Source organism: Rattus norvegicus, chromosome 10 (assembly GCF_021556685.1).
Source record: "Rattus norvegicus strain SHRSP/BbbUtx chromosome 10, alternate assembly SHRSP_T2T, whole genome shotgun sequence".
NCBI lineage: Eukaryota > Metazoa > Chordata > Mammalia > Rodentia > Muridae > Rattus > Rattus norvegicus.
In genome coordinates this window covers 113,075,802-113,089,194 of record NC_141543.1, presented here as the reverse complement: position 1 = coordinate 113,089,194, position 13,393 = coordinate 113,075,802, and the positions used below count along the sequence as shown (strand labels likewise).

Here is a 13,393-nt window from a genome sequence, read left to right as displayed (position 1 = left end):
TTTCAAATAGACAATAACTTTCATTTGACAAAGTTAAGAACACAAAGTTCCACCCAGCTGACAAATACTGAAAAGGCAGCCTTTAATTTACTTAACATTTGCAGTGACTATATTTTAAACCCCTAAAAAACACTGATTTTTTTTTACCCCCCCCCCATTACAGGAATTCATGCCAAGAAATCAATCAGAATAGTGAAGTTTTATGTGGAGTATTCAGGAATGTCCACACTAATCTTGGTGACCAATTAGGAAAAAGGCCATCTACATACGTAACAGTAATATATCCACACCCGTGTCAGAAAAGATAAAGGGTTCCAGGGACAGTCGAGGGTGCAGTAACTCAGCCAAACAGAACGTGTGGTCACTGGACACAGAACACTCGCAGAGACACCACCCAGAGCAGGAAAGAAGGTATGAGTTACCTTCTTCAAAATGTATGGATTCTTTTGTTAAGGTTTGAATCTAAACTGTCCTGAGAGATCATGTGATCAAAGCTGCTCGCCAGCTGACGGGGCGTCTCAGAAGTGATTGTCTGGACCATGAGAGCTCTAAGCTCCATGGAGACTAATCTACTAGTTGGAGGAAATACACACTTAGGACATTCCCTGAGAGGGCTGTATTCTGTTCTGTCTCTATGTCCATCCTTCTCCACTTAGCAGATACCATGAGGTCAGCAACTCTGTCCCACCCTCTCAGCTATGTTCTGACACAGCAGAGACCACAGTGTTTGTTCCTACTTTATAGAGGTGGACCAATGACTAAAGTGGACTTACCATGGAGTAAGGCCTACAAAACTGTGAGTCTGAATGAGTCTTTCCTCCTTTTCCTTTCCTCGGGTATCCCGACAGCAATGAAAAAGTTAACTTTTATAGTTGGAAAGTTGTCCTCTTTTCAGGCCTTGGTAAAGCGGGGCACAGACTCCCTTGGAGATTTTCCTTCCCAGGTGAGGAGCCCTTAAGAAAGAGGCCTTATGGGGTTGGGGATTTAGCTCAGTGGTAGAGCGCTTGCCTAGGAAGCGCAAGGCCCTTGGTTCCGTCCCAGCTCCGGAAAAAAAAGAACCAAAAAAAAAAAAAGAAAGAGGCCTTAGCAGGGCATGGTGGCACATACCTTTAATCTGAGCCTGATTCAACATAATGAGTTCCAGGACAGCCAGGGCTGCACAGTGAGACTCTGGCCTTGCCAATTCCAAGGGAGGAAAGGGCTCCTCTCTTGCCTTGAAGGACTCACACCTCATCACTGAGTCATGCTTTCTAACGTAACATCCAAGGTTGTGAACTGCTCACAAAAAGTGTCTCTCCTCACTTTACAGAGATGAGCCCTGTAAAGCTACAGTACACCTCACCAATATCTAATCGAAACAACACAAGACTTAACAGCCAATTTTCAACTCTCACCAATTCAGGAGATGGGATTGGTGAGGTTTCTAACTTAGGTAACTATGCATATATTTAAAATCACACCATGGGCTGGAGATATGGCTCAGTGGGTAAGAGCACTGGGTGCTCTTCCAGAGTACCCAGGTTCACCTCCCAGCACCCACGTGAGAGCTCACGACTGTCTATAATTCCAGCTCCAAGTGATCTAACACCCTTGCACAGATACATATGCAGGCAAGACACTCATCAGTACTCATAAAATAAAATAAATTTAAATAAAATAAAATTAAAATCACATCATTAAAAATCCTAACATCTCCCAGAAGTCATAGGTTGCTAAATAAAAATCACAATACATGCCTTTAATCCCAGCACTGAGAGCAGAGGTTCTCAGGTTCTCAACCTTCCTAATGCTATGAACCTTTAGTACAGTGCCTCATGTTGTGGTGCCCCCAACCATTATTATTTTTGTTGCTACTTCATAACTGTCATTTTGCTACTGCTATGAATCATAATACAAATATCTGACACCCAGGATATCTGATATGTGACCCCTGTGAAAGAGTTATTTGCCCTCTGCCTACATGCTAACTTAGAGAAAACCAGATGTCTGAGTACAAGGCCAGCCTGGTCTGCACATCAAGTTCTAGGACAGCCCAATACCAAGTGTGGGATGCCTCTGCTTGAGTTGATGGCCAGAGGTATCCCAGAGACCGTAAGAACAACACAAGCTATTGTCATTGCTCTTGGCTGTCCACCTAAACTTTGAAGGTAAGACCCTATTGCTGAAGACACCACACACAGTGATCACAGGACATAAAGAAATTAAGGCTGTATTGACCAGGAAGTTTCCCCACTGTTGGCCAGCTCCTATAGCACTAGAAGTTTCTGTGTAGGTTGTGGGGTTTGGTGGGAGAGTCATCAACAATCTACCCAGCTTTGAACCCTGTGAACTTTAACACTGACCAGAATAGCAACCTATCCACATAGGTACAATAGTGGCATGAATTACTGCTCTCTGAGTGGAATTTAAGGCCTAATGCACAAGAGGAAACACATGCTTAGCACTGTAAACCTGGTCAAGGACTCATGGCTAGCGAGCTCACAGGGCCCAAGGATGACCCTGCTAACTGGACTATCAGACTGTCCTCTAGATTCACATCTCTACCCATATATCATACAGCTCTCAGACCCCATCAGAGAAGTCTCTTTGTGCAATGGACAGTAGTTAATACAGAAACTCACAACTGATCAAAGTGCAAAGTGTCAATGGCGTGCTCAGCCACAGATGGGATCCCCCAGCCCATGCTCACACACAGTGTTTGTGTTTTCTAGACATGACAGGACCACACCTCTTATGAACTCACAGTAGCTATGGCTGCCTACATAAATCAAGCCAGTCAACATTATAACAGGAAGGGGTAAGGGGCTCATGAGTACCAACACCTGAGGAGCTATAGACAGCTGATGGTTCCTAGATGAGGGAAAAATCAGTCCTCTTTACGGGTGTGGACCCTGCTCCCATGGGATTACCAACACACTGGACTCCACGGGTTCGTCATCGTCATCGTCGTCATCGTTTATTTTTTTAAAAAGGATACAAATTGATAGGTTTTGCCTATCAATTTCCTCCCAGATAAAACCATGTATCTCAAGACACAGGGTGTTGGGGCTGGAGAGATAGCTCTGAGGTTAAGAGCACTGACTGTTCTGGAGGACCTAGGGTTCCATTCCCAGAACCCACATGGTGGATCACAACCATCTGTAACTCTAGTTCCAAGGGATTCAACACCTCTTCTGACCTCCACAAACAATGCACACGCGCACACACACACACACACACACACACGCACACACATAGTACAAAGACACATGTATGCAAAATGCCTATACACATAAAATACAAATTGAACAAATCTTGGGGCTTTTTGTTGTTATTTTTGGGTTTTGCTTTTTTCGGTGTTTGTTTGTTTTAAAGAAAAGTGATTAAACCTAAAACAAAAAAAGAGCACAGGATGCCAAAAGGGAGTAAAACAACAAGATGTTCTACAGGAAGGTGAACATTCCATGCCCTCCATAAGACCTCCGTAAGCTCAGGAAGCCCTGAAAGCGACCTGATTCATTAAGGCCCTCCCTTCCCAAGCATACACATGAGCAAGGACTACTGAGAGACATTCTTAGACAAGCTGAGCTGCCTACAGACTGTGGAGTTTGCTCCAAGTTTCTTGAGCAGTCAACCATGCTGGAGTAGGCTTTGATGATGATGCTATCACCGAGCCATTTCTACGCCTGTAAGTAACACCTCACCCATATTCCTCTAAATGATCCCAATAAAATTCACCGATTTGGAGTTTGGATCTGTACTTTGATCTGTCACTGTGAATTCCCTATCTGGGGTGGGTAGCCATTCTTCAGGTCTCCCCAGAAACAGTGTCATACAACTGAAAGAGAGTGTGGCTCTGGGAAGCATTAGAGAGCGGAATAGGGAATCAATATGACCGAAGTCCAATGTATGAGATCCTCCAAGAATATTTCTTTAAAGAACCCTAACATTCTCAAATTCACAGAACAAGTTCATTCAGTCTTTATATGCACCACTGGCATGTCTGAGATATTTCAAGCAGGCTGTGTTGATCACCTTCACTCACCAGAGAAACCATCTCCTACCTGCATTTTTAACTACACAGGACACTGGTTAAGATTTTACCCAGTGAACTACAATATAACCCTGCCTGAGGATTTTATCTCCAGATCATACCCATGTGTGTCCAGCATAAACTGCTTCGGAGGTGACTCTCAAAAACACATAACTCCTGCTGGCTGCCTCAAGGGACCATCACACTACAGAAGGAAAGCCCAGTTGGACTATTCAAGGGCCTATAAGGTATCCCTGTGAGTCCCAAAACACCACCAGGCTACCCAAGCCCCAAATGCATATTAAGGAATGCTACAAGCCCTAAACTGGTGCCAGGTGACCCCTGTGAGTGCCACAAACCAGTACCAGTCAGCCCCACAAGCTCAAAGCAGCATAAATACCTTTGATTCAAATGTCTTCTATAACCAACCAGAGCTGCCTGTTCCCTCAGAGAGGGCAAAAGGATCTATGATATATAAAGATCTTAAAGAAACTTCATCTGAGAACAGAAATGTAGGCATAAGGTTTTTGTGCACCCTGTAAAGGTTATCCTTGTGTTATCCAAATGCTGACTTCTCTGCTCTCATATCTTACTTCAATCTGGACACGGCACTGCAATGCTTATATCTAGAATCTCCTATTTCAAGTTTGTGAAAACAATTCTTACCATTTATTTTCTGCCTTGTCAATAAGTGCTGATCACCATATGGCTGGGCAGAAGAGAGAATACAGTGAAAGCTTCTGCCAGCCAAGGGAGCAGAAAGAGAGGGAACTTGAGATCAGCCATGAGGAGGAGAGGGTCCAAGAAGAAACCATGAGAAAAAACATCAGAAGCCCAATGAGCCAGGTCAATAATAACATGTAAGTATTTGGGATCATGGCTGAGACGTAGCCAGATTAGTAGAGGGGTTACTATAAATCATTTAACTGCCCAGTACGGAGGTCCAGCTCAAAATAAATCTTAGTTTCTCTGTGTAGTTAGTGGGGACTAGCAAAGGTAAGAAATATAGCCACCAGATTAATTCACTGTTAATATTTATATTAAAAATAATTCATCTTACACACACACACACACACACACACACACACACACACACACAAAACACATAACAGAATGTAAGAATAGGCTTATAACAGACAACCACATCTCAGTCAACAGTCCTGCACAGTAGGTAAGACTTACTTGGACACAAGGACAGCAGCCGCATCTCGCGCCTTGTCACTGACCACCAAGTAAGACTGCAAGAATTTGACAAATTTCAATTTAGCACTTTTATCTTCATTTTCTAGATTTCCTACAATTATGCATTAGTTACGCAATATTCAAAACTAAATGTAAAATGAAGTTTCTCTAACCATCTCTTGCCCCAAAGGCCCCTTACATATCACTGCTACACTTGACAAATATTTGTATTACCTGTAGAGAAATGATATTGCTAAAGCAATGACCTCTACATAAGATCACAATTTCAAAGCTGAGGTATCACTAAAAGCAGTGATGTCAGGGAAACAAATGTAAATGTGTGCTCCAAAGGTTTATCCAGCTATCCTCTCGTCTCAGGACAAGTGCACATCTAACTGCCAAAGGTTTGTGTGACCATTGTTACCTGTGCTATTTGCAGAATTCGGTCCATTATGGGCATCCGTGTTTCTCCAGATTGAGTGGGCAGGTTCCCATCAAGGCGTGAAAAATCAAAAGGGATCAAGCAGGTCACAGACAGCCACAGTAAAAGCATGTAGCGAGTTTCCCATGTCTACGGAGTTAAATCACAGTCAGAATGATCCCAATATTAGACAGAGCTGCTGGGCATGATAGTGCAAACCCTGAATCCTTGCACTCACGAGGCAAGGCAGGTGGATTGTTCCAAGCCAGCCTGATTCACATAGTTCCAGGCCAGCCTACATAAAACCTGATAAGAAAGAAAGAAAGAAAGAAAGAAAGAGAGAGAGAAAGAGAGAGCGAGCGAGAGAGAGAGAGAGAGAGAGAGAGAGAGAGAAAGAAAGAAAGAAAGATAGATAGATAGATAGATGGGGACAGGGAGGGAGGGAGGGAGGGAGAGAGGGAGGAAGGGAAAAAGAAAAAAGCAGCCAAAAAGATTAGTCAGCAGATAAAAAGATGGTTTTAAAAATGGCCTAAGATGGGGCTGGGGATTTAGCTCAGTGGTAGAGCGCTTACCTAGGAAGCGCAAGGCCCTGGGTTCGGTCCCCAGCTCTGAAAAAAAAGAACCAAAAAAAAAAAAAAAAAAAAAAATGGCCTAAGATAAAACTAAAGAAAGTCGGAAGATGGGAGTTACCAGTGCCTGGGAAGCCATCAGGGAAGGCTTGAGAAGGACTCACCTCATGGTCTTTAGGGTTCTGTCCTGTGAACATATCTAACACAGGCTGAACATCAGCTACTTCATGGGGAAACAGACGCAGAAATACTTTATATCCACGAACCTGCCAAACAGAAAGACATTAGAATTGACAGACTATGGAGTACACTCTATAATTATAATACAGAACGAGCAGCAAAACTACCTTGATACCTTCATCAAAGCCCATCCTCTTATGCCCCCCCAGTGACTAAGGAGATCCTGTCACTGTGCAGTGACACAACTCAGCAAGACCAAAGGGACAGGAGACCTATCTTTATCTCGTTTGTTCATTAAATATGCTTGGTTCCAATTTGGCCAGCGAGTCATGTGTCTGCATCAGAGATATCAGTACACTACAAACTAAAAAGTTCTCTTCTACCCTGTCCAAAAACGACTCTGACATTTATGAAAACTAAGCCCCTATGCACCTCAAATGGACCCACTCACACTTATATAAAACAAGCTGCAATCTATCAACAGCCAAAAGGCTCGCCCTGCTACATAGTAAGAGTGCTAATACATGTTCCCTGAGACTCACAAACTTTACAGAGTCACTCCCGAATCTCTAAGTCTAGAGAAAGTAGACCATCAGCCCCAGAGGTTCTTCCCCCAGTAAATTCATCCTTACACTATAGCTTAAGAAGCACTTCTATTGCTGCGTCATGTCTTTAATCCCAGCACTTGGGAGGCAGAGGCAAGTTGAGTTCAAGGCCAGCCTGGTCTACAGAGTGAGCTCTAGGACAATCAGAGCTACAGAGTAAGACCCTGTTGTTTTTTAAAAAAAAATAAAAAATAAAAATTTTTTTAAAAAAATGAAGAAGCAAAAATACTTCCACTTTCATCAAGACTTTTTGTTTTTTTCTGTATAAGAAATTTTTTGGTCTAACTAGGGACCCCAAGATCACTAAGACCCAGGACCCAACCCAAGCTAAACAGAAAATGAAAACCCACAACTTGTGCTGAAGAACCACATTCCCCAAGAAATAACACTTAAGGTGTTGACTTCTACCGCAACTGGATGAGGAAAGTGTCTGTCCACTCTGCAGCACTATACAGACGTTACCTTGGTGATGATATACAGAAATTTAAAAGCCAGATGTACAAGGTCGGGCAGAGATGTCTCATCCTGTACTATGTCCAACAGTGAGTTCATCATCCACTCTAGGGAAAAACAGATATGAAAGCCATCTCTGAAAAAAAAAATTCACCTTAGCACATGTCCCTGTTTTTAATACAGGAAAATATCTAAATTTGGTATCTGACACCGTGTTTTACAGATGCTGCCTGTTAAAACTGCTCTGATTTACCAACAGGCTAGGTTGAAAAACGCGGTAAGACAGGAAGAGGAAAGAGAGGGTCATGCAGGGCACAGCTTTCTCCTGTCCATTCAAAGACTATGTTCAGACCCCAGTACAGGGAGCAGTTACAGGAGAGCAGACAGGGAGAGAAGAGTCCAAAGAAGCCGTTAGACATGCAATACAACAGCTCTGGCCACACCCTGCTGACTATCCTACTGGCCTCCCTGCCAATCTAATGCCCAAGAGACACTTATATCAACCATATCCTCACCACAAACAAGACTCTGTGCTGTGTCCTATAAGCCTTCCTAGGGCACCATGGACCTCAGGTGGTATTGGGGAGCTGGCTAGTCACCCTGAGTTAAAAGGCATAATCCTTGCTTTATAAAGGACTTATTTTAAAGGATATATAACAAAGATTAGAGTTCCTCATTTTTTTTTCTCTTTGTTTTGGTTTGGTTTTTTGTTTGGTTAGGGTCTTGTTTGTTTTTTGAGACATGATCTCACCATATAACTCTGGCTGGCTTTAAATTCCCTATGTAGATCACAGTGGCATTGAACTCAGAGATCTGCCTGCCTCTACCTCCCACATGCTTGGACTAAAGGAGTGCACCACTATGCCCAGCCCCAGTTTTTATTTCTTTAAAAAAAAATCTGAGCATGAGATCAGTCAGCTTGAGAGATAGCTCAGCAGTTGAGAACACTCACTGCTCTCACTCAAGACCAGGGTTTGGTTCCACTTTAAGTCCAGCTCCAGACTTCAAGCCCCCACAAGGACCTGCACATACCCACACACATATACTACACATACCCACACGCATATACACAAAATTAAAAATAAAAATCTTCAAAAAATTTTTTGAGGGACTAAAAAGATGAGTCAGCAGATAAGATGCTCTTCCATCAATCAAATGAGTCAGCAGCTAAGATGCTCTTCTATCAAACAGGGTTTGATTCCCAGCACCAACATGGTGGCTCACATTAGGTAACTCCAGTTGCAAAGGCTCCAATTCCCTCTTTTGGCTTCTGCACGCACTGCCCACATGATACGCAGACATACTTGCAAGCAAAACTCCCATACACGTAAAATAAAAGTAAATCTTTTATTTAAAAATGGAGTGTTTAAGGCAAAATATATAACAAATATGAAAGTAAGTTCTGTGACAAAGGTAGCAAGGTGGCACAGAAATCAAGAGGAAGAAACAAAAGAATCTTCTCTCAAAGCTTCTGCGCCATGCATGAAATATACATTATTTAAGGGTAGACTGCAGTGAGTTCAGGGTACATATGATAAATCCTGGAGGAGGGGAAAAAAAACACTGAGCATATAATGAAGATAAAATAGAGTACCAAGCTAGCTACAGACATCTTTTAACCCCAGCACTCAAAGGCAGAGGCAAATGAATCTCTGTGAGCTTAAGGCCAGCCTGGCCTACACAAGTTCTAAACAAGCCAAGGCTACATAATAAGACCCTCTCTCAAAATAAATATATAAACAAACACCAAAAACTATTAAATTAATATAAAATAAAGTGATGGTGTAGAGAGCCAAAAAGGAAACAGAATAAAGAAAAAGCAAGCAAGTCCCAATAGAGTTGACTAAACCTAGCTATGCCGACAGTATTACTAAGTGAAAATACCCTCCTAGCTATTAAAAGATGAGGACTGACAGGGTGAATCCAGACAAAAAGAAGACAAACACAGAGTATTTGCTATCATGAGAGACTTAAAAAATATTACAAAACCTAGAGGACGTTTCTAATTAGAAAGATCAATTCAGGGGCTGGGGATTTAGCTCAGTGGTGGAGCGCTCACCTAGGAAGCGCAAGGCCCTGGGTTCGGTCCCCAGCTCCGAAAAAAAAGAACCAAAAAAAAAAAAAAAAAAATCAATTCATTGTGAAGACTAAACAATTCAGTTACTGGTACAACAAATGCCAGAACCCCAAAGCAAAGCCAAAACTGAGAGCAGAAACAGGACCAAGTAAACAGAAAATCAGTAAGGGCACCAACGACATGATCGTCCACCTTATTCCAACAGTATAACAGCCTCATTCAAACACACATGGGAGACTCAGTAAGTCAGACCCGCGCTGTGTCACGGCTCTCAACCGTAAAGAGTATAATTTGAACCTAACAAATGCAAAGTAAGACCACAGTGGGGTAAGATTACTTGCTCACTAAAACCAGAAACACTGACTAGAGAAGCTACAAAGTATCAGGGATCTACTTACATTGTTACCGACTCAACCTTTACAGAATAATGAGACATTCTATTAGAAGACACGCCTTTGCTACACAACCCAGAAATCCCATTCTTGAGAGTCACCTAAGGGGAAAAAAAAAATATCCACCCACAGATGGTACATGCAGGTCTCAAGCAGTATTATTCATAACAACCAAATTAGAATCTCACAAAAACATCTCCTCTCTATGAATCTGTGTACTGAGCAAAGCTCCAAGGAGATGTCAGGTCTGGAGAGTAGAAGAAACAATGAAGTTTATCTGCATTGAGGAAAGGACTAGAAAATAGCAAAATAAACAACTGTGGTGCTAGAGAGAATATACCACAGAGCAGCTAACAAAAACAAATGATACAGGGACAAATGAATCAGGACTGAAGGTCTAAAATCCAAGCTAATTAAGTACTGGATACAGTATATATAAGTACTGGATACAGACTTAAAATGGTATCTCAGGGCTGGAGAGCTGGCTCAGTGGTTAGAAGTGTTTGTGCTCCCAGAGGACCTAAGATTGGTTCCCAGAACCCATGTTGGACAGCTAACAACATCCTTCAACTCCAAGAATTCTGACACATGCACATAAACATAAAAATAGAAATTATGTTTAAAAATTGTATTCCAGGGGTTGGGGATTTAGCTCAGCGGTAGAGCACTTGCCTAGCGAGCACAAGGCCCTGGGTTCGGTCCCCAGCTCCGAAAAAAAAAAAAAAAAGAAAAGAAAAGAAAAAAATTGTATTCCAAACAGGGAGAAGGGTTACTAGATCTCTCAGTTAATAAATAAGCTTTACATAATCAATTAAGAATTAGATTATGAAGCAGAGGGAGATGGGATGGGATAGGGAGTTTCTGGAAGGGAACTCAGGAAAGGGGATAACATTTGAAATGTAAATTTTAAAAAATCCAATAAAATAAAAAAAATTAGATTATGGACTTACCACCAAAGATCAAACACAAAGGAGGAGAGTGAATTAGTGGCAGAGACCTATAATCGTAACACTAGGCTGAGGTAGGAAAAGTTATAAGTTCAACACCAATCTAGATTATATGGTGAAACTCTGTCTCAGAAACAAAGAAAAGAAAGGGCTGATAACATTCAAACTCAAATATATTAAACCTCAATGGCTAACACACTGCACATAACCCTGAAAGGCAAAAGCGGAGGCATAAAAAGTGTCACCCACAGAAAAGGATCAGCACAGGCGAGCATCACCTTTTTCAGAAAGGGACCTATTTCTACTTCCCAAAAGATAATGAACGGTAACAGTTACTGAGCAGATGACATATAGAAAGCATCACACTCTGCCCCACAGCAGAGAGGCTCTGGCAATAAGAGCAGGTCGAAGCTGTCACCTGAGGAGGTCAAACAGCTCCTTCCGCCCCTTGAACAGTGCCTACATCGGTTACATGGGGACAACCAGGAATCCAAAACTATCAGAAGAGCCCCAGGGCACCTACAGTTCTGACACCTTCAGCATAGCCAGCCCTTCAGCCTGACAGCAACCACTTGCCAGCAACTGGTCCCTCTAAGGACTCATCTTCAAGAGGCTAAGGGGAGGAGGAGATATACAGATTTCTGCCAGCAATCTCACTATGTGGCGTGAAACGACTTACTTAACCTTTCAGACTTGTACTTCGATTTCCCCGTTTGTATCATGTAGCTTATGATAACAGACCTTACACAGGAACTGTGAGATTACTACAATGGTTAAATTGGTTGGATCCTCCTGGGAAGAAAGGAAGGAAGAAAGGAAGGAAGGAAGGAAGGAAGGAAGGAAGGAAGGAAGGAAGGAAGGAAGGAAAGAAAGAGGAAAGGAAAGGGAAAAAAAAAACTCAGAACAAGACTAAAAAAACTATCAAGAGTACTTGAAATTAGCCTGGGCTGCCTAGCAAGATCCTACCTCAAAAAGAAAAAAAAAAAAAAAAAAACAAGCCAGGAGTTGTAGTTCACACCTGTAATCCCAGCACTTGGGAGGTTGAGGCTGGAGAACTTCCATGAATTCAAGGCCAGCCAGGGCTACACTACAAGACTCTGTCTCAAAACAGAAAAAGAGAAAAGTCAAACAAAAAACGTAATTAATGTGAAATAGGTTCAAATATAACAAAAGCAATGAAAAGCAAACAAAAGTCTCTCTCTGTTGCTAAAATTTCTTCCTAGGGGTACATGTAAGCACCCTAGGATTAGCTAAGAAGATTAAAAATAGATTAATACTGCTCAGTTGTTGTGCCTTAAAGCTGGTAAATAAATAAAAAAGTTCTGCCTCAATTTGGGAGCTAGCTGGGTAAGAGAAAAACGTCAACATGCTTATTAAGATGACACTAACATAGATGGGATTCTCTCCTCCATCCCCTAATCTTGTCTGGCATACACACACATACACATAAACACACACACACACACACACACACACACACACACACACACACACACACATTACAGTGGTTCTCAATCTTCCTAATGCTGTGAACCTTAACATGATTCCTTGTGTTGTGGTGATCCCATAATTATTTCATGGCTACTTCATAACTGTAATTTTACTACTGTTAATAAATCATAATATCTGATATGTGACCCCTGTGGGGGTCACAACCCACAGGAGAAACCTAGAGTCTAGGCCCTTCCCAAGGACACTGCAATTAGGGCAAAGCTGCATATAACAGGTGGTAGAGAGCCATGGGTACTCAGGTGAGGGCCTAGTGATGCTTCTTGCCTCCATGTGAGGGGATGTAAATAGTCAACAAGCCCAGCTGGGACAATGAGTGTGCCCAGCTGAACTCCACAGATGGTGGCTGAGATTAGTCCTGTACAACACTCTTATACCTGAAACCAAGCCTTAGTGGCTCTGTCTACAAAACGGAGATGACAGATGACCTCATCCACTGCTGTGTAGGTAAAATCGGAGCTTTGTAAAGCCCATGACCCTGCGTAACAATTACCAGGAAGATAATAGCTGTTCACACTTAACAGACTAAAACGCACATAAGAAGAGAAGATGTGTTCTTTCAATAGCAACAAGCAGAAAGCAGCTTAGACACACCTGCACACAATCTAGATTGATATCTGAACTCCAAGCTGTTCATTATCACAGACAAAATAAAAGCACAAAGCTCTGGGGACACTTCATCTCACACCTTCTGCCGATAGCACACGCAGGTGCCAGCAGTACACACAGGCCTTCCCAACTGTCTGACATTGAACCACCAATCGCCAGTCTCTATGCTTACCGAGGTGTGGGTCCAGGAGGTGGGGCTGCTCCTGGTATTTGTCCATAATTACTAAAAGGAAAATAACAAGAAAATCAAATCAGGTGAACCTCAGAGACTCTCCTATTGGCTCTCAGTCACTCTAATGGGACAGCTAGCATCTTCCTAGTCCTTGGGACACCCAGGGACACACCTGACTTCTTGCTGACAGATGCAACACAGCTGCCCAACATCTGTCAGGTTCTTGAGGACCAGTGTGACCACGCCTCCTACTCTTCTCTTGCTC

At 42.4% G+C, this 13,393-nt stretch overlaps 1 protein-coding gene across 4 annotated transcripts in view; it reads right to left on the bottom strand.

Moving 5' to 3' along the window:
• The window catches only part of Tbcd (tubulin folding cofactor D), a 159,163-nt gene that overhangs the window by 144,312 nt on the left and 1,458 nt on the right, over window positions 1-13,393 (bottom strand). For all 4 annotated transcript variants that reach the window (XR_015630115.1, XM_087569203.1, NM_001271364.2 and 1 more), the window contains 5 exon segments: window positions 13,129-13,179; window positions 7,432-7,529; window positions 6,349-6,450; window positions 5,619-5,765; window positions 5,195-5,250 (listed from right to left, as the gene is read on the bottom strand). Coding sequence is in view for 2 of the 4 variants with exons in the window: in NM_001271364.2 (NP_001258293.1) it covers window positions 5,195-5,250; window positions 5,619-5,765; window positions 6,349-6,450; window positions 7,432-7,529; window positions 13,129-13,179 (454 nt within the window). In the remaining 2 variants the exon portion in view is untranslated.